General features: G+C 42.8%; 1 protein-coding gene across 1 annotated transcript in view; it reads left to right on the top strand.

Moving 5' to 3' along the window:
* LOC115097615 overlaps window positions 1–22,372 on the top strand; it is a 64,964-nt gene that overhangs the window by 21,166 nt on the left and 21,426 nt on the right. The window contains exon 2 of the mRNA XM_029613555.1: window positions 13,354–13,465. Coding sequence (XP_029469415.1) covers window positions 13,354–13,465 — 112 coding nt within the window. The remainder of the gene's footprint in view (window positions 1–13,353; window positions 13,466–22,372) is intronic.

Genomic DNA, 22,372 nt, shown 5'->3' with positions numbered 1-22,372 from the left:
TCTAGCACTAAACTTGCAAAAGGGAAACTTTGATAAAATGAGAAAAATATTTTTAAAAAATCTGAAAGATGCAGCTACAAAGGTTAAGAGTGTGATACAGTCATGGACATAGTTAAAAAATACCATCTTAGAAGTGCAGTCCAGATGTATTCCATGCATTAAGAAAGGCAAAAGGAAGGTCAAACAATTACCAGCATGGCTAAAAAGTGAGGTGAAAGAAGCTATTTTAGCCAAAAGATTTGCATTCAAAAACTGGAAGAAGGATCCATCAGAAGAAAATAGGATAAAACATAAGCATTGCAAGTTAAATGTAAGACAGTGATAAGACAGGCTAAGACATAATTTGAAAAGAAGTTGGCTGTATAGGCAAAAACTAATAATAAAAACTTTAAAAAATATATCCAACCAGAAAGCCTGTGAGGGAGTCGGTTGGACCGTTAGATGGTCGAGGGGTTAAAGGGACACTTAAGGAAGATAAGGCCATTGCGGAAAGATTAAATGATTTCTTTTCTTCGTTGTTTACTGAAGAGGATGTTGGGGAGATACCCGTTCCAGAAACAGTTTTCAAGGGTGATGATTCAGATGAACTAAACCAAATCACGGTGAACCTGGAAGATGTGGTAGGCCAGATTGACTAACTGAAGAGTAGTATATCACCTGGACCAGATGGTATACACCCCAGAGTTCTGAAAGAACCAAAAAATGAAATTTCAGACCTGTTTCAATTAATTTGTAACCTATCATTAAAATCATCCATTGTACCTGAAGACTGGAAGGTGGCCAATTAACCCCGATATTTAAAAAGGGATCTAGGGATGATCTGGGAAACTATAGACCAGTGTCGGGAAAATTTGTGGAAACTTTTTTAAAGAATAAAATCACAAAACATTTAGATAGGTATGGTTTAATGGGACATAGCCAGCATGGATTTACCCAAGGGAAGTCTTGCCTCACAAATCTCCTACATTATTTTGAAGGGGGTCAATAAACACGTAGACAAAGGTGAACCAGTAGATGTGGTGTATCTGGATTTTCAGAAGGCGTTCGACAAAGTCCCTCATGAGAGGCTTTTAAAAAATCTTAAAAGTCATGGGATAGGAGGGGATGTCCTTTTGTGGATTGCAAATTGGTTAAAAGACAGGAATCAGAGAGTAGGATTAAATGGTCAGTTTTTACAGTGGAAAAAGGTAAACCGTGAAGTGCCTCGGGGATGTGTACTTGGACCGGTGCTTTTTAATATATTTTTACATGATCTGGAAGGGGGTACAACAAATGAGGTGATCAATTTTGTGGATGAAACTAAATTATGCAGAGTAGTTAAATCTCAAGTGGATTGTGATAAATTGCAGGAAGACCTTGTGAAACTGGAACACTGGGCTTCCAAATGAGAGATGAAATTTTATGTGAACAAGTGCCAGGTGATGCATATAGGGGAAAATAACCCTTTCTGTAGTTACACAATGTTAGGTTCTATATTAGGAGCTACCACCCAGGAAAGAGAACTAGGAGTCATAGTGGATAATACATTGAAACTGTCAGCTCAATGTGCTGTGGCGGTCAAAAAAGCAAACATTAGGAATTATTAGGGAGGGAATGGCAAATAAAACAGTGGATGTCATAATGCCTTTGTATTTCTCCATGGTGAGACTGTAACTTGAATACTGTGTGCAATTCTCGTCGCCACATCTAAAAAAAATATAGTTGCACTGGAAAGGCTAAAGAAGTTAGGGCTGTTCAATTTGGAGAAGAGACAGCTGAGGGGATATATGATAGAGGTCTACAAAATAATGAAAGGACTTGAACAGGTTAATGTAAATTGGTTATTTACTCTCTCACAGGTCTATCTAGTACCGAGCGGTAGGAAGAGCTGCATTAGTGCCCGGCGCACCCGCGGTTGCCGCACGCACAGTGCAGCTCACCTACCGCTCGATCCTGAACTATAATTTAATGCAAATGTAAACCGCGTCTAAGAAGGATCCGTGAAGCGTTAGGCCCGCGCAACCCATTTTACTGGATAGAGCGCCTATACAGTATCCTGGGTGTGCGGGCCTAACGCTTCACCCAACGCTGGTATCTGTCATTTCAAATGCCATTTGAAATGACAGATACCAGGAAGTCGGGACTGCCAGTCCCCCCTCCCCTCCTCCCGAAGCAGGGCGCGAAAAGCAGCCTTGCTCCGGGAGGAGGGGAGAAGGGACTGGCAGTACGAAGCGGCGAAGCGACTTACTTTTTGCACCCCCCTCCGGACATCGGACGACCTCTCCTGCCTCCAGCTGCTCGCGAAGATGGACGCCTGCAAAAAGTAAGTTGCTTCGCCGCTTCACACTGTCAGTGTCTCTTCTTCCCTCCTCCCGGAGCAAGGCTGCTTTTCGCGCCCTGCTTCGGGAGGAGGGAAGAAGAGACACTGACAGTGTGAAGCGGCGAAGCAACTTACTTTTTGCAGGCGTCCATCGGGCCTCTCCTGCCTCCCGCTGCGCGACTTACTTTTTTTTGCAGCCGTCCGGCCATCAGCAGGAACGGATCGTGGCTCCCCTGCCTCCCCGCGAAGACGGACGCCTGCACGGGGGAAAGCGGCCCCTGTGCCTGCAATTGGCCGCTCAAGACGTGACGTCACGACGTTTGGCGTCGCGGCATGTGACGTCACGTCTTGAGCGGCCAATTGCAGGCACAGGGGCCACTTTCCCCCGTGCAGGCGTCCGTCTTCGCCGGGAGGCAGGGGAGCCACGATCCGTTCCTGAGGGCTGCAAAAAAAGTAAGTCGCGCAGCGGGAGGCAGGAGAGGCCCGATGGACGCCTGCAAAAAGTAAGTTGCTTCGCCGCTTCACACTGTCAGTGTCTCTTTTTCCCTCCTCCCGAAGCAGGGCGCGAAAAGCAGCCTTGCTCCGGGAGGAGGGAAGAAGAGACACTGACAGTGTGAAGCGGCGAAGCGACTTACTTTTTGCAGTAACGTTTTTTTCGCTTTTTTTTTTTTTTGCTTTGGGAGGAGGGGAGAGGACTGGGGCTGCCCCGGAGACCGGCACCCATGATCGCGGCCGGGGCAGGTGAGCGGGGGCTGGGGGAAAGCTTGCCGCCTACCCTTACCCCTGCCTCTACTGCAGGGGTAAGGGTAGGCGGTAAGTTAGCAGGTTAAACGCGCGACAAAACGGCAGGGAAAGATAGCGATAGTCGGGGCGCGGGTTACGGGATGCTAGGGAATAGCTAATTCACTCGTTTGCATGCAATATACATGCCGCATGCGGAAGGGGTTGGCCGGGGATTTTAGGACACGGTAGGAGTAGGTTAAAGGGGATTCGGGATCGCAGGAAGGGATAACGCGGCCGGAAAGTGAGTAGAATGCGGCTTAGGAGCAGGGTAAACGCGGCCGCACTTTACAGGATAGACCTGTCAGTTAATAGAAGGCCAAGGGGACACTCCATGAAGTTAGCAAGTAGCTCATTTAAAACAAATTGAAGAAAATTCTTTTTCACTCAGTGCATAAACTCTGGAATTCATTGCCAGAGGATGTGGTTACGGCATTTAGTGTAATTGGGTTTTAAAAAGGTTTGGATAAGTTCCTAGAGTAAAAACCCATAAACTGCTATTAATTAATAAGCAGTAATAGCTTGATATCTATTTAATGTTTGGGTACTTGCCAGGTACTTGTGACTTGGATTGACCACTGTTGGAAACAGGATGTTGGGCTTGATGGACCCTTGGTCTGACCCAGTATGGCATATCTTATGTTCTTTATGTTCTTATTTGACAGCTATTTTGAAATACTGTATTTATTCCTTTTTATTATGGTTTTGTTATTATTGATGTTTAAATTTCTTGATTTTATTGTTTGATGTTTTGTGAGGAATGGTGGTGCTTTTATTCAATCTCTCTGGACCATTGGTGCTTTCACTACCCTGCCTCCTTAGTGAGAGAAACTGCCTTGGTTCCAGTATTACCTTCCCGCTGGCTAATCCATCATCAGGCTTCAGCCCGCCCCTACCCCCGTTGATGTCAGCTGTGCGGGGGGGGGGGGGGGGGCAAGAGCCAGTGGTCGATGCCAGAGGCACTGCAGTGGTGCATGTTTTCTGTCACACGAAGGAGAATGACAAAGGAGCTTCTGTGTTTGCTCCTTCATATGTGATGAAGAGCAGTGAGCCAGAAATTTTACCAATGTGCCCATCTAAATATTCAGATTATTTATTTTATTTATTTGTCGAGTTTTATATACCGTTGTTCGGTTTTGCCATCACAACGGTTTACAAAAGTTTCGATGTTTAACATAGTTTCCAAAGATTCATGTGATTGTCAACATAAATATTGTAGGCTTTATAAACGTAGATCGTATTTCAAACTGTTTGGTTTCAGTTATGTATGTATTACGTGTTTGTTCTATTTCTGTTATTATGAATCAAGGGAGCTTTGGCAACCTCCATAGCATTGGCCATCCATGGAGAACTCGTTGTCCATCTTGCCTAGTTCATATTCAATGCTCCTGTATGGTCTCTCCCTCCTACCTGGCAGATGTTTCAGTAATGATGATAAATGCTCAGGCTGTTAAAAGAAAATTACATATTATTCATGATTTAATCAGCAAAAACAAACCTGATTTCTTTTGCATTACAGAGTTCTGGCTTTTAAATTTCAATTTTGCTTTTCTTAATCAAATTAGTCCTTTTGGATATCTAATTGCTTCCCACCAACCAAGGAAGAGAGGGCGAGGTGGTTGTCTGTTGGTCATTTACAGGGAACATTGGAAGAAGTGGGCCCATGAGGACCTGAGTGGTGATTTGCCTTATGAAATGCTAGTTCTTCATTTGAATGAATTTAATTTATGCCTGGTATCTACCTTATAAATGGCCTGTGACCGACGGCCCGCAAATGCGCGGTAGAGACCAGCTCTACCGCGCATGTGCGGGCGAGCACGTCGCTCTGAGGCAGCTTCAGAAAGAAAAAAAAATGGCGGCGTCCAGTGGCAGCAGCGGGCAGCGGGCGGCGGCAGCGGTACCGGCAGCGGGCGGCGACGGCGGTAGCGAGTGGCGGCGGTACCGGCGGCGACGGCGGTAGCGAGCGGCGGCGGTAGCGACTGCGGTAGCGGGCGGTAGCGAGGGAGGGAGAAGAGAGAGAGAGGGAGGGACGGACTGAGTGGGAGGGAGGGACGGAGAGAGAGAGTGGGAGGGAGTGACTGAGTGAGAGGGAGGGACTGAGTGGGAGGGAGGGATTGAGTGAGGGGGAGGGACTGAGTGAGAGGGAGGGAGTGGGACTGAGTGAGAGGGAGAGGGGGGACTGAGGGAGGGAGTGGGACTGGGAGAGAGAGGGAGGGAGTGGGACTGAGGGAGAGTGAGTGGGACTGAGTGAGTGAGAGGGAGGGGGGAGGGAGGGATTGAGTGGGACTGAGGGAGGGAGTGGGACTGAGGGAGAGGAGGGAGGGAGTGGGACTGAGGGAGAGGACGGAGGGAGTGGGGACTGAGTGAGAGTGAGTGGGACTGAGTGAGTGAGAGGGAGGGAGAGAGGGGGGAGGGAGTGAGTGAGACTGAGTGGGAGGGAGGGACTGAGTGATAGGAGAGGGAGGGTGGGGAGGAGTGGGTGAGGGAGGGGGTGGTGAAGAGTGAGGGGAGAGAGAAAGAGGGGGAGGTGAGAGACAGAGGGATGTAGCCCGTTTTAACGGGCTTAACGGCTTGTATTATATATATCCCTTGTTACCCCAAAAAGCCAACTCTTATCAGTTCTTACCAGTTTTGACACGTTACTCCCCATGCTTAAGCTGTATCCAAGTTTTTCTCTCCCCCTGTTCTATGTAAGACAACTTTGTCACTGTTTTTTATGGTTGCAATGTAAACCGGAGTGATAATTAACTCTGTTATTTGAACTTTGGTATAGAAAAGTTATAAATAAATATATTGACTTCCTTTCCTGTTGCAACAAGATCTCTCCCCCTTTTTTGAACAGTTGATTTCCTCCAAGGCTAATCTGAATAATATGATTATCCTTGGAGATTTCAACTTACATATTGACCTTGATCATATTTTAGCACACTGTTCTCTGTTACTTGATATCCTATCTTCTCTAGGATGGAAACAACTTATCCAAGAACTGACTCACGAGCATGGTCATATCCTGGACCTTGTATTTCTTATTCAAGTCTATATCAAAAGATGTAGGAGCTCTTTCACAATTCAGTCAGTCCCATGGTCCGACCATTCCCTTATTACTTTTCACGGCCCACTTTCCAAAGCAGCTCATATATTCAATAGTTCTTCTTGTGACCCTGTTCTTTGCAAGGGCTATGTTGACAGCCAGGAATTTTCAGATCTGATAGGAGCAGAAGTCAGCTCTTTTCATCCAGATGATATTGATTCTGGAGTTTCTATATCTATATTATCTAAGACAATTGATAAAATTGCTCCTCTTCGATGAAACATAAGTCCCAGTCAGAATTTCTTACATTGTTGACTCCTGTAGTTAAGACACACAGACAGTTACTTCGTAGAAGTGAGTGTAAGTGGGGTAAACTACGAAATGATGACTCATTAGCTCACTACAAGGTACAGAGAAGGCCAACCAAAATGATAAAGGGAATGGAACAGCTCCCATATGAGGAAAGGCTGAAGAGGTTAGGGCTGTTCAGCTTGGAGAAGAGACGGCTGAGGGGGGATATGATAGAGGTCTTTAAGATCATGAGAGGTCTTGAACGAGAAGATGTGAATCGATTATTTACACTTTCGGATAATAGAAGGACTAAGGGGCATTCCATGAAGTTAGCAAGTAGCACATTTAAGACTAATCGGAGAAAATTCTTTTTCACTCAACGCACAATTAAGCTCTGGAATTTGTTGCCAGAGAATGTGGTTAGTGCAGTTAGTGTAGCTGGGTTCAAAAAAGGTTTGGATAAGTTCTTGGAGAAGTCCATTAACTGCTATTAAATAAGTTTTCATAGGGAATAGCCACTGCTGTTAATTGCATCAGTAGCATGGGATCTTCTTGGTGTTTGGGTAATTGCCAGGTTCTTGTGGCCTGGTTTGGCCTCTGTTGGAAACAGGATGCTGGGCTTTTTGGACCCTTGGTCTGACCCAGCATGGCAATTTCTTATGTTCTTATTATTGAAATCTTATCATTCTCTGATAAATGAGACCAAACGAGAATATTTCTCTAAATGCATTAGAGAAATTGGCTACAACCCCAAAGAACTGTTTAGCATTGCAAAGAAATTGACAACTGATCCGAACAGCTTAACTGCGAAATCTATCCCTGCAGCAATCAATATTCGTAGCGAGGCCTTCATGTAGCATTTTAAATCTAAGGTTTCAAAGATCACTGCTGGTTTTGCAGCAGTTCCTGCCTTGAATTTAAATGAGAACATTGATCAAACTTCCACTCGGAATGAGTTTGACAAGATCTCCATTACTGAGATTACTCAAAATATTTCAAAATTAAATTTCAAAATGAGACATCATTGAATCCTTGAAGTATACCAATTCTTAAAACAGCTAAGGACATCATTACACTGTTCTGTATGACTTGGTCAATCTATCTCAAGATAAATGTCCAGCTGTATGGAAGAGAGCCGCTGTAAGATCTCTTTTAAAAAAGTGTGGCGTGATCCGTCTGATCCTAACAATTACCAACCAGTTTCCTCATTGCTGTTTTTCCGCAAAACTGATTGAAACCGTGGTCTTGATACAACTTACAGATTTCATAGAAGATAAACAGGTTCTTGATTCCCACCAGTACAGGTTTAGAAATCTCACAGTACTGTAATTTTATCTTTGCTAGATACTTTGAGGAGAGGCCTTCACACAGGCAACAGCTATCTTTAAGTTTCCCTAGACATCTCTGCACCTTTGACACAGTCGACCATTCCATCTTACTGTACCGTTTGAGAGGATGCGGTGCAGCTGGTTCTGTTTTGCACTGGTTCAACTCTTTTCTTTCTCAAAGTACTCAACACGTCAAGTTCAACAATCATTGTTCAAATTCGTCTGATATCATTACAGGGGTTCTGCAAGGCTCGGCTTTATCAAGAATGCTTTTCAACCTTTACCTAGCTATGTAAAATTCTTGCCAGCCTTTGCGATGGATATAAACTCTATGCTGACGATATCCAGTTCTTTATTCATGTCCATCCATCTTGGTCAGAAAGAGCTGAGCTGGTACACATTTGTTTGTCAACCATTCAGAAATGGCATTTTTACAATAAACTGGCGCTAAATATTTCCAAAACCCAATTTTTACTAATTGAGAGACCTCATTCTAAAGTTCAACATACAATCATTACATTAGAGAATATGAGCTTTCCTTTGAGCCCCAATATAAAAAAAATCTAGGTATACTTCGTGACTCCTCTTTAACATTTCATCCGCAAGTCAAAGCAGATACTAAATCGGGTTTCTACAAGCTACGTGTACTATGTCGTCTAAAACATCTGCTGGAAAAGTCTGACTTCTGGGCGATTGTGCAGACTTGTAATCTGCCCCCTTGATGATTACTGCAGTTCTATCTGCTTAGGTCTCCCTGCTTAGGTCTCCCTGCAAAGACGCTAAAAACCGTTGCAGCTACTCTTGAATGCAGCTGCTCGCTTAGTATCTGGTAACAAGCCCAAGGACCAAATTACACCAGTTTTAATTGACCTTCACTTGTTACCAATTATCCAACAGGTACAGTATAAGATTGGCACCACAGTTTTCAGATTGATTTCTCCCTTAGCCTCTCCTTGGTGCAATGCACTGCTACATGTGTATTGCCCTTCCCGTCAGCTGGATATTCCATCACTACGACATGCTTGGCTCAATACAACAAGGGACTATTCCTTTTCAGTTGCAGCCCCTATTTTCTGGAGCTCTTTGCCTGAGGCTCTTCGCCTGTCAGGCAGTTTAAAAACATTTAAGACTTTGTTAAAGACGCTTTTCTTTAAGCAGACCTATTATTAATCTTGTTTAAGAGCAGAGTGACACGTAAGATTTGATACAGAGATTTATGTTTATGCGTCGTTTTGTGAGTCACCACTTTTATGCTTGTTCTTTTGTACATCGCTTAGATTTACATAAACTGGTAGATTTTCAAAACGCTGCGCACGTGAAAAACGGGGGTTACGCGCTTGCTAGGCCTTGAGCGCGCCGTGCGCATTTTCAAAGAGGTCCAGCCATGCGCGTAACTCCCATTACGCGCAGAAGTGCCAGGCCAAAGAAAAGGGGCAGTCTGGGGAGGGACGGGGCTGAAGGCAGCCGGTACAGTGGCCATTGCGCTGTACCAGGGAAGATACTGAAGGCGCGCTCAAGTTGCTACTGCTCCACTCCTTAATTGGAGTGGACTGGGAGGGAACTGGGGAAGGCCGGGATGCATCGTCGTGCGAAATTAGCATAAATCATCCCCTCCTTGAGCACGCTGCATGCCCATGCACGCGGGGATTATAAAATCCGGGGTGCATGTGTGTGCGGCCCCCGGATTTTATAACATGTGCACTAGCGCATGCATGTTATAAAATCAGCACATCCATGTGTGTGCGCTGGGAAGCGTGCGCACATGGACACATGCACGTAGCTTTTAAAACCTACCCCTAAGCGATTCACAAATGTTAATAAAGTTTAAAGATTTTATTTTTCCATTGTTGCACTGCATACAGAGCTGGCTTTTTGGGGGTTTCCAGTTCAGTTTTTCATTTTACATTTCTATTTATACTTTATGGTCACTTAGTAACATAAACATAGTGTTAAGGGTAGTAACTACTGCTCCATGCAGGTCACCCCCATGCTTATCAGTTCCTCAGACTGTAAACGTCAGAGCCCTCATTGTTTGCTGCCTGAATCCAATTCCCTTTTCCCCTTGCTGTTGAAGCAGAGAGCAATGTTGGAATTGCATCAAAAGCATCAAGGCTTATTGGTTAAGGGTAGTAACTGCCACACCAGCAAGTTACTCACATGCTTATCACTTCCCCAGAGCGTAAAAGTCGGGGCCCTCAGCAAACACTTTATTCTGTATTTGCTGAGGGTCCCTCTGTGTTCTCCACTTGTGACCAAGGTTAGGTATTCTGCTAGTGTGAAGTTTCTGTGCAAAGATCTATAGCAGCTTGGCTTGCTCAGTTTTCTTAATAGGGGATGTATTGGTGTTTTAGGACCTGGAGTAATATTTGCAGTGTTGCCTTTTCATAGATAGGATTTTTACTGTTTGAGTGCTGGCGGTTCGTGCTGTTTCGGAATGGGAAGTTTACTATATTATAATTGAAATTTCATTTAAGGGCCAAACCAAAACCCAACATGCGTTACAATAAGCCTAATTCCATATGGGTTACAAGCGTGAGTTTTCTGGTTGGACCACAACAGTAAATGTAATATACATGTTGTAAGTCATATTTTTACCTTAGAAGACTGAACTTTGAATGTCCTTTCTCCATGTAAAATCTGTTATAACTGCATAATTTTTAGTTGTGCGTGGGAAGGCCTGGGGAGCTTTGCCAGGACACCTAATATCACGTTCATTGGTCCTGGAAGACCAGTTGTGGTAAAGGGGTGTGATATCAAGTAGAAAAGACAAGATAGTGGGGGGAAGTTGATGTGAGAATATGTATGCTCGTCTATCCAAAGCAGAGGAATCTCAGCTGGGCAGGCTGGCTAGCACCATTATCTGTATGGTACTGTCAGACTGATCACTGGCTCAAGGGATGAGCATTGAAACAGTACTGGGGTGACACAACTTTAATGGAAAGTTTGTGTGACCTGATAAAATGACAAATATTTGTGATTCTTCTTCAATTCAAGTGCAAGTTTTCCTAATGGTGAGGCTGGCAATTGTTAATTAATTGTAGTTTTCCTGACTGTTCTAATAGGATGATATTGGTATTTTTATATTTGGGATCATTTGGTTGTAGCTTGCTTTGTGCACAGTTTTCTAGCAATAGAGCAAATAATAAAATAAATAAATAAATAGTCATATAGAAGGACATAGGCAACCATTTTACTCCGCATCCAAGTGTTCAGAATTTTCACAGTTGATTGCTATTCAGGGTTTGCTAACTTTCAAGTCCATAAGAGCTTCAGGAAGGAAAGTTTCTCACATCAGTAACATATAATAATCCCCATGTGTTCTCTCTCACTCTCAGCCCTGCCATTTCCTGTGTATCTATCTCACAACTCTCGAACAATCTGACTGACTGAGTCCCCCTCCCAACATGCTGTAAATGTAAATATTGATCACTTTCTTCCATCCCCGTGTGAGAAGCTATCTTGGGATCACTCGTCAATATGCTCCCCAGGCGGGTTTTCAGAAGGGCTGGGCCTCACTGGAATAGAGGGGCACATTTTTAAAAAGCTTAGTTGGGCCTTGTGTAGGTAAAACGAGGAGTTACGCATGCACACTGACTGAAGCAATGTGCCCGGATAAGAGCGAGGTCCTTTTCTGTCGTGGGTGTGGCACCTGTGCTATGGAATGAGCTCCGATTGAGATTTGATAGGATTGGAATTACCGCTCTTCCTTGAGGTTGAGAAGGGAATATTTGGAGTATCCAGGATTTCCTAGGTTGGGCTTTGTTTTATCTTTTTTTTAGCACACATTGATGAATCAATGCTTAGTCTGGGAGGCAGAATGGTATAAATTGGTTATTTGTCTTTTGGATATATATATATATATATATGTAAAAATAAAGGTTATTATTGCGGTGCAAGTTTATGTGCTCAGGTTCAGGCAACTGAAAGTACACTAATCTATTTATTTAAAAGTTTCTTCTACACTGCCTCCCCCATGCAAAACACATCATGAAAATGAGCCATACATGAAAACATATATATATACAGTAAAGCAAAAAAACTAGCAAACAAAATCCTAAAGGATTCAAAACTTCTTATAGAATTAAAGGTTATTATTGCAGAACACTAATGGAAAAATAATACATCTTTTATTAGAGCATATTCAATGATTTCAAATCAGTATAAAAAAGTGCAAGCTTTCAAAATAGCATAGTCTTCAATACAAAAATATTTAAATGCCATAATAAATTAAAGTCCAACAAAAATAATCCTTAGATGAACTATTTATAACAGCCGATGCAGAACATACAGATGTTATCCTACCTTCACATAAGAATCCCTGGTGGAAGACATCTTATGTGTATTATAGATGTCAGCACTGTTCGCAGTATGGCTCATTTTCATGATGTGTTTTGTTTTGCATGAGGGAGGCAGTGTAGAAGAAACTTTTAAATAAATAAATTAGTGTACTTTCAGTCCCCTGAACCTGAGCACATAAACCTGCACCGCACCTAAATCTGTACATTAAAATAAAATAGAAGCGTTTCAGGGGACTGCTCTGAATCTATGTACATAACTTAGACATTCTCGAGAAGTGCAAGTGAAACACCAAATAATTGATGCCATCGACTTGAAACGCATAAAATTGCATGAACAGTTAGCAGCATGGCAACCCAAGATTCAAGTGCAACTTAGGCGGGCACCTTGTATTTAAAAACCATCCATGTTTTGGGCATGCTTAAAATACACAATGCAACTTTGCATTCAGGGGCACAACTGCAGATTTGCCAGTGGTAATTTGCCTTGGGGTATCCAGGTGCCGAAGTGCATTGGTTTTGTCCCTAGCTGCTACCAGAAAGGGAAAGAATGATAATAGTCAATAATAATCAATGGAGGTTTTTACACATCCTTCCATTACAATTTCAGCGCTGCCAACTCCATAGTCCTGCACTAGACTATACCTAGCTGCCAGGTACTAAATGATACTGGAGCCATGACAAGCCTGGTTTGCCTCTGGGCATAATTTTATCCACAATTCTGTATTTTCATATCATGTCCTCTTGTTAAGCCTTTGGTTTTCTGGTAACCAAAATCTTTCTTCCAATAGTACCCAGAAAGAGCAAATAAATTATTAATACCATGTGTGCCAGGCAGGTTCACATTTGGCTCCTTTAGCAGCATGGCAGCTCCAGCAGATAAAGGAGCTTATGAGGATGACTGAGCGAGCCCTTGTGAGTTGGAGCAGGAACCACGCTGACTCCAGCCTTTTCTCTTGCACTTTCAACTTTTACTAACAGAAACAAAAAAATAATACTAACATTAACTACCTACCTTTGCTGTATATTTCCAGCACACCTTCTCTGAGAGGGTCCAGGAGCTGCCTACTCCTGGAGCCCTGGGGCCCTCCTGATCCCAGCTGGGCTCACAATCTTATTCCCCTCCCAGCAGGAACCCGCCCACAGAGCTCTTTCCCTCTATAGGATTTAAGGTGGGCCAGGCTAAATACCTGGTCCTGCACAAGTTAAAGAGGGGAAACAGGGTCACTCCATCACAAAGCTGCTTTCCCAGATATCACCTTCTAACGTTCATTTCCTTCAAGGCAAACAAAATGCTGCTTTCTGTGCTCAGATCTGTCGCACTTCCAGATGTGGGCTGGTTGGTGGTTTGTAGCACAACTGGCAAAGCTACAGGCATCCTGTTCTGTGTTGCTGAGCCGTAGTTCACACAGTGACAAGCTGCTGCTGCTGCTGCTCAGAGGTCAGCACAATGGGACTTCTTCACTGCTGGGGCTGCCTTACAGCTCTCATCTGGGCAGCCAGGGCTGACAAAGGTAAGATGCATTGACTTTTTTTTTTTTTTTTCAAGCATTCAGGGAGGGACTGAAACTGGATTTAGATTTTTTATAGAATTTTTTTAACATTCTGCTTTTTGACACTTCAAAGTGTATATCAAAGCGGATTATATTCAGGCACTATAGGTATTTCCCTATCCCACAGGGTTTACAATCTAATTTTGTACCTGAGGCAACAGAGGGTAAAGTGACTTGCCCCGGGTCACTAGGAGCGACAGTGAGAGCTGAACCCTGGTTTCCCTGGGTCCCAGCCCACTGCTCTAACCACTTGGCTACTCCTCCACTTTATGCCTTGATGGTTTCTTTCTTTTTTATTAAATTTTCATATGTAACACAAGTACACTTGTAACAGAAATCTGACAATTGTTAATATTACATTCAAAGAAAATCAAATTAACCTAAAGAAAATTTTCAATCTTTGTCATCCTTTATGAGTACAATACAAGGGGAAGGGGGATCGATTTTGTATATGAGGGAAATAGTAATAGAAAATTATAGAGTCCAATATAAAGCCTGAAACAAACCCTTACGTACTAAGGTTAAGCCGAACCCCATCGAGAGGATTTTAGGAATGAGAGTCCAGGAATGTTCTCAACTGAGCAGGTTTGAAGAATATATAATTGGAGTCCTGGTTCCTAATCAGGCACTTACAAGGGTATCTTAAATCGAATTTTGCAGATCTATTTATAACTTCATCTATCATTTGCAAGAATTTCCTCCAACGGTCCTGGGTTATTCTAGTGACGTCCGGGAAAACTCATACTTTCTGACCATAATAAAGATGCTGACGATTGCGAAAGAGGAACTTCAGCACCGAATTCCTCTCAGAAAGAAAGGCAAAGGATACCAAGAGGGTAGCGCGTTCCTGGATATTCATTTCGTGTGATAACTCCAACAATTTGGGTAATATTCATTGATGAGCAGGGATCAGAACTCTGGGGGCCTTTAGCGACCCCCTCTTTCAGATTGAAACAAGTAAAAAGCTCTGGTTATAACAGGGAGAGTCTCCTCTGGAAATTTAAGAGTTTGCTTTAAATAACTCCTAAATAATTCTTTAGCAGATATCATCTGAAGACAGGAGACATTTAATATTCTTAAATTTAACAACCTCATATTATTTTCACATTTTTTTGAAGAAATTGAAGCTGACTGAGCCAAGTTATGTTGTACCAATTCCATTCTTGCCATCTTTATATCCATTTCAGTAACTTTATTTTCCAAAGGTTTAATTTGCTGCTCAGCAACCAAGACACGGCGATTATTTTCTATCAATGCTTCTGTTAATGACGATATTGCTTTCTCCACCGAGAGTAGTGCATTCCATACGGTTTCCAACGTTATTTCATTGGGGTTTTTTTGGAAAATAAATTTAAAGGTAAGCATACCTGGTCTGTCTCTGTTCTTTCCTTCTCGGGGGCCCCTCCACTTTCTTTGGCATCAGGAGAAAATGGTAGAGTGAGCAGGCCCTTGGAATCCACAGACAGCGGATTCACCGAAGGGGAGTCTGAAAAAATTTCCCCTTCTCAGGGCAGTACTGGCTGGAGTTGCTCCTTGCAGTAATTCCAAATTCAACAAACAAGGCGGTGGGGGAGCACACAGCTCGCCGGGACTCAAGGATATCACTTCGGCCAAGGAAGGCGTTGTTCGCTCCACTTTCGCCTCCGCAGCAGCTCTTAACATTGTTGGTAAGGGTGCCATGAAAAAGGATTCTATCCGCTGTTGTTACATATGCTCGGTGACGAACTCAAGATCTCCCTCACCGAGCCTTCCTTTTTGTGTGAGGCATATCAAAAAGAAGTACTTGAATTAAGAGGCAATTTCAGGGTAGCGGCAGAGCCCTTCTTAGCGTGGTGTTCAGGCGGCGGCCATCTTGTCCCCCTCTGCCTTTATGGTTTCTATATAAAAAAAAAAAAATTAGTGGACTATATAGTACCGCATACAAGTTGTTTGTTTTGATTTTATGTTTTATGGTGTATATGAATTCATCAATTGTATGTATTTATTATGATTGTTATGTTGTAACCCGTCTGGGTGGGGGTTTTTTTTTTCAATAAGATGAGTAAAAATATCGAAAGAAATATATAAATGATTCCTTTAGGTTCTTTCTTCAGGTGTGGCACTTAAAAGATAAACAAAAGCATTTTAAAAAAAATATGATGGTTGTATGTCTGAATAAAGAATAAAATCATCGATCTGATTATTTTATTTTATTTTATTATTATTTTATTTTATTTTTATCTGATTATTTTATTTTATTCAATGATTTTATTCAGATCGATGAATAAAATCATCGATCTGAATAAAATCATCGATCTGATCACTCCTCTAAAAGCCATTAAAGGTCATCTTCCTCCTCCCTCCTACTCAGCATCCAATCAACAGACCACAAGCATGGAAAATTTCGAGCTGACGTCCTCCTTAGAGATTGAAACAATGCTAAAGAAGCTCAAACCAGCCTCGTACCCCAGGGATGCGATCCCTTCCAACCTACTCATATCCATTCCAAAAACCATCTCCAAACCAATTGCAGAGATCATTAATTCTTCTTTATCGCAAGGCCTTGTTCCTGACCCCTTGAAACTGGCAATACTAAAACCAATTCTGAAAAAACCCAATCTATCACCTGACATCCCGGCCAACTTCCGACCCATAGCTAACCTCCCCTTCATCTCCAAAATCTTAGAGAAAATAGTCAACAAGCAACTATCAGATTATCTGGACGACAACAAAATTTTAGCCCCTTCACAGTTTGGCTTCCATAAAGCTCGCAACACCGAAGCTCTTTTAATCTCATTAACAGACACAATACTCTTGAATCTTGAAAAAAAACAACCCTGTCTGCTCATTCTCTTCGATTTATCAGCCGCCTTTGACACGGTGAACCACTCAATACTCTTGGATCGGACATCGGTATCAAAGGCACCACTCTTAACTGGTTCAAGTCTTTCCTCCAAAACAGATTCTACAAAGTCAAAATCAACAATAAAGAATCGCACCCTGTCTGTTCCTCTCTGGGAGTTCCTCAAGGCTCCTCCTTATCCCCTATCCTCTTTAACATTTATCTATTACCGCTCTGCCAGCTACTCTCTAAATTAAAACTAACGCATTACATATACGCGGACGACGTGCAAATTCTTATTCCAGTTACTGAATCACTACAAAAATCCCTAGGATTTTGGAACGACTGTTTCATAGCTATCAACAACCACCTCACAAGCCTTAACTTAATCCTTAATACTAATAAAACGGAGCTTCTCTTCATCTCAGAGAACAGCAACCCTACAGTGTCCAACGCGATCCCTTCAAGTCTACCATCCTTCTCTCCACAAGTTAGAAACCTCGGAGTCTGTATGGACAATCAATTGAACCTAAAAAGATTTATCAATAACACCACTAAGGATGGCTTCTTTACACTACAAGTACTAAAACGCCTGAGACCTCTCCTCTACTTCCAAGACTTCCGTTCAGTTCTGCAAGCAATCATTTTTTCAAAGATTGACTATTGCAATTCACTACTACTTGGCCTTCCAGTGAACACCATTAAACCATTACAGATGCTGCAAAATGCCGCAGCCAGGATTCTAGCTAAGACCAACAAAAGAGATCATATTACTCCCATCCTAATGAACTTGCATTGGCTCCCAATTAAGTTCAGAATTATGTACAAAGTTCTAACAATCATACACAAAACTATTCACAAGTTCATTCCACTGGAGCTACAGATTCCATTCCAGCCTCATATTCCCACTAGACCGTTAAGATCTGCGTATAGAAATACTCTCCTGGCCCCACCCATTAATACCTCATTAAGAAAGCGTGCACTATCCACATCTGGCCCCGCACAATGGAACTCTCTTCCCCCAGAACCCCGGCTAGAACAACGTCCGATTACTTTTAAAAAGAGACTCAAAACATGACTGTTCGAACAAGCTTTTCATTTACGCTGATGATCTCCCTTATATTACCCTACATACTAACTGTTCCAGCTCTCAGCTCAATAACCCATATATGCACACGATCAATACAAATTATGTTTCCTCTTACCAACTCCAAGTTAAAGCACTATGCACTTAGATCTTTAACTAGTTAACCTCTGGCTCTTAAAAAAGAGCCTATTATTTTATTCACTCTGCTCTGATCCCAGTTTTCCATTGCCCCAAGTTTTTACCTCTTGTTTAATGTAATAAATAAATAAATAAAGAGTTAAAACAGATGAACAAAACCATTCCTGTCCCTCTGTTTCTGATTTATATTTATTTTCTGAGGGGAAGCTGTCCTGCTTGCTCATGTTACTTATCCCAAATGTGTGAACCTGAGTAAATCAAGGTCACTGCCGGGCTGACCTTCTACTACTCATTTCGGTAGCACTACTAGACATAGGCAACACAGTACAAAGATGTCTAAATAACAGTACAAAGAGACAGTCCCTGCTCCATGGAGCTTAGAGTCTAGACAAGAGACACAGGATGATTTAGGAAATGTATTTACTCTTTAGTAAATCTCACCGGAAACCCAGGCAGACATCACAGTCTCCCATGTAAATTATGAATACAGCACAGCAATAGAACCTCCCCACGTAGGCATCACACTGGTGCATGCAAAGCATGCATGGAGCAGGGGCAGCTAGAGTCAGGAAAGGAGATGTTATAAAATGGGATGTGGCCAGAATAAGAGGTGCATTTCTTGTTCTGAAAAAGTGTAAAATAAAACACAAAAACGTGAGCTAGAGCGTAAGAGAAATGGGAGGAAACATAAGGAGGAAGGTAATGGACAGCCGGGTTTGGCTAGTGCTGTCACTGTCCTTTAGAAGGACTTCTGGGGATAAATTTCCAAGCATACCAAAAACCAGTCTGCCTGGGTGAATTTGAATATTGGGCTGCCATATGCGGCTTGTGATGTGAGCAGTCACCAAAGGGGGTGCATAAGTCATGTGCCTTATTGTAACCTTCATATTTGTTGTAAACCGTTATGATGGATTTATAATTCTGAATCCGAATGACGGTATATAAAACCCGATAAATAAATAAATAAAATGTGCAGAAACAGCCTGCTATTCAGGTTATGCACAGAGCGGAGAATTTTCAAAGGGATTTATTCAGGCAACTAAAGAACTGCCCAGATAAATCTTGGGCTGAAAATTGCACCATCCCCCTCCCCAAAATTTCCATTGTGGAACTTTAAATAATAATAATAATATTATATTTTTTTCAATTTTAGCTTAAGGAAGTTTTTGCATCTAAGAGCTAAATTTAAGGATCAGGCAAGTCCCCCCTAGTGTTTTTGACAGAAGGTATCGGCTGTGTGCAATTTCTTTCCCCCCCCCCCCATATGAAATTATTTTCCCCTACCAGAAGTTTATGTTTAAGCTTATTCGAACTTGCTAAACTGCTTATAGAAAAATCTAGGTAGTTTACATAGAAAAAAATTACATAATTTCTTAAAATAAGCATACAACAAAAATAAACACTCAAGACAGACAAGTCACAATAACATCACTCAGCAATAGACATTAAAATACACCATAATGAATATGCCCATATTTTCTTACTATTCACACATAAATTATGGAATCATTATCTAACTTGCTTCTATAAATTCATAACCATAAGAACATAAGAACATAAGAAAATGCCATACTGGGTCAGACCAAGGGTCCATCAAGCCCAGCATCCTGTTTCCAACAGTGGCCAATCCAGGCCATAAGAACCTGGCAAGTACCCAAAAACTAAGTCTATTCCATGTAACCATTGCTAATGGCAGTGGCTATTCTCTAAGTGAACTTAATAGCAGGTAATGGACTTCTCCTCCAAGAACTTATCCAATCCTTTTTTAAACACAGCTATACTAACTGCACGAACCACATTCTCTGGCAACAAATTCCAGAGTTTAATTGTGCGTTGAGTAAAAAAGAACTTTCTCCGATTAGTTTTAAATGTGCCCCATGCTAACTTCATGGAGTGCCCCCTAGTCTTTCTACTATCCGAAAGAGTAAATAACCGATTCACATCTACCCGTTCTAGACCTCTCATGATTTTAAACACCTCTATCATATCCCCCCTCAGTCGTCTCTTCTCCAAGCTGAAAAGTCCTAACCTCTTTAGTCTTTCCTCATAGGGGAGTTGTTCCATTCCCCTTATCATTTTGGTACCCCTTCTCTGTACCTTCTCCATCGCAATTATATCTTTTTTGAGATGCGGCGACCAGCATTGTACACAGTATTCAAGGTGCGGTCTCACCATGGAGCGATACAGAGGCATTATGACATTTTCCGTTTTATTCATCATTCCTTTTCTAATAATTCCCAACATTCTGTTTGCTTTTTTGACTGCCGCAGCACACTGAACCGACGATTTCAATGTGTTATCCACTATGACACCTAGATCTCTTTCTTGGGTTGTAGCACCTAATATGGAACCCAACATCGTGTAATTATAGCATGGGTTATTTTTCCCTATATGCATCACCTTGCAATATCCACATTAAATTTCATCTGCCATTTGGATGCCCAATTTTCCAGTCTCACAAGGTCTTCCTGCAATTTATCACAATCTGCTTGTGATTTAACTACTCTGAACAATTTTGTGTCATCTGCAAATTTGATTATCTCACTCGTTGTATTTCTTTCCAGATCATTTATAAATATAGGGGTGGATTTTAAAAGGAGCGCGAATAGCCTACTTTTGTTTGCGCTCCAGGCGCAAACAAAAGTACGCTGGATTTTAGTAGATACGCGCGGAGCCGCGCGTATCTGCTAAAAACCTGGATCGGCGCGCGCAAGGCTATGTATTTTGTATAGCCGGTGCGCGCCGAGCCGCGCAGCCTACCCCCGTTCCCTCCGAGGCCGCTCCGAGCGGCCTCGGAGGGAACTTTCCTTTGCCCTCCCCTCCCCTTCCCTTCCCCTACCTAACCCACCTGCCCGGCCCTGTCTAAACCCCCCCTTACCTTTGTCGGGGGATTTACGCCTCCCTCTGGGAGGCGTAAATCCCCGCGCGTCAGCGGGCCTCCTGCGCGCCGGGACGCGACCTGGGGGTGGGTCCGGAGGGCGCGGCCACACCCCCAGGCCGCCCCGGGCCGTAGCCACGCCCCGGACCCGCCCCCGGAACGCTCCCGACACGCCCCGAAAACGCCGCGCGGTTCGGGCCCGCCCCCCGACACGCCCCCCGACACGCCCCCTCCGAAAACCCCGGGACTTACGCGAGTCCCGGGGCTCTGCGCGCGCCGGTAGGCCTATGTAAAATAGGCTTCCCGGCGCGCAGGGCCCTGCTCGCGTAAATCCGCCCGGTTTTGGGCGGATTTACGCGAGCAGGGCTCTTAAAATCCGCCCCATATTGAACAGTAAGGGTCCCAATACAGATCCCTGAGGCACTCCACTGTCCACTCCCTTCCACTGAGAAAATTGCCCATTTAATCCTACTCTCTGTTTCCTGTCTTTTAGCCAGTTTGTAATCCACGAAAGGACATCGTCACCTATCCCATGACTTTTTACTTTTCCTAGAAGCCTCTCATGAGGAACTTTGTCAAACGCCTTCTGAAAATCCAAGTATACTATATCTACCGGTTCACCTTTATCCACATGTTTATTAACTCCTTCAAAAAAGTGAAGCAGATTTGTGAGGCAAGACTTGCCCTGGGTAAAGCCATGCTGACTTTGTTCCATTAAACCATGTCTTTCTATATGTTCTGTGATTTTGATGTTTAGAACACTTTCCACTATTTTTCCTGGCACTGAAGTCAGGCTAACCGGTCTGTAGTTTCCCGGATTGCCCCTGGAGCCCTTTTTAAATATTGGGGTTACATTTGCTATCCTCCAGTCTTCAGGTACAATGGATGGTTTTAATGATAAGTTACAAATTTTTACTAATAGGTCTGAAATTTCATTTTTTAGTTCCTTCAGAACTCTGGGGTGTATACCATCCGGTCCAGGTGATTTACTACTCTTCAGTTTGTCAATCAGGCCTACCACATCTTCTAGGTTCACCGTGATTTGATTCAGTCCATCTGAATCATTACCCATGAAAACCTTCTCCATTACGGGTACCTCCCCAACATCCTCTTCAGTAAACACCGAAGCAAAGAAATCAATTAATCTTTTCCGCGATGGCCTTATCTTCTCTAAGTGCCCCTTTTAACAGGCAATCTAAAATTCAATAGCCATTACTACAATACAGAAATAAAACAAATCACAAAATGCCTGAATAAACATCCAGGCCTTAAACCTGATTCCTGAACTTCAAGTAATTAATTTCAGTTTGGATATTGCTGGGTAAAGGCATTCCAAAGCCTGGGCACTTGGTAACTGAAAGTTGATTGTCATATATGTTCCAACCTAATTTTTACTGGAGGAGATCATCTCAGCAGTTCTTTTTATGATGGACGACATATCCTCTGAGTTTAATGGAGAACAAGAAGGTTTTAGCCACGTAGTGCAAGAGAACCAAATGCAAAGCTCTGAAGGTCAGGCAAAGAAGCTTTAAACCTGATTCTAGGGACAAAAGGCAATCAATGGCACTCTTCCAACGTGGTTGAACTTATGTGCCCCATAAATTAATCCTGCAAAATCTTTAAAGCACACAAGACACAGATTTTACAAACATGGTAACAAAGCAGGTGTTGCTCTTAGCTAGAGCAGTTAAAAGAAAAGGGCCAGAGCTTATATTTAACAAATCCAGTCAACAACTGGACAGAATCTCATGGCTCCTGCACAAATTGAGGAGAGATTTTTATATTTTACTAGTTTGTATGAAGAAGGGGTATCATGAAATTTAGAAAACATAAGGGCATATCTGAATTCTTTACATTTTCCTGAAATCACT

The sequence above is a fragment of the Rhinatrema bivittatum genome, chromosome 8 (assembly GCF_901001135.1).
Source record: "Rhinatrema bivittatum chromosome 8, aRhiBiv1.1, whole genome shotgun sequence".
NCBI lineage: Eukaryota > Metazoa > Chordata > Amphibia > Gymnophiona > Rhinatrematidae > Rhinatrema > Rhinatrema bivittatum.
This window is presented reverse-complemented; position numbering and strand designations above follow the sequence as displayed.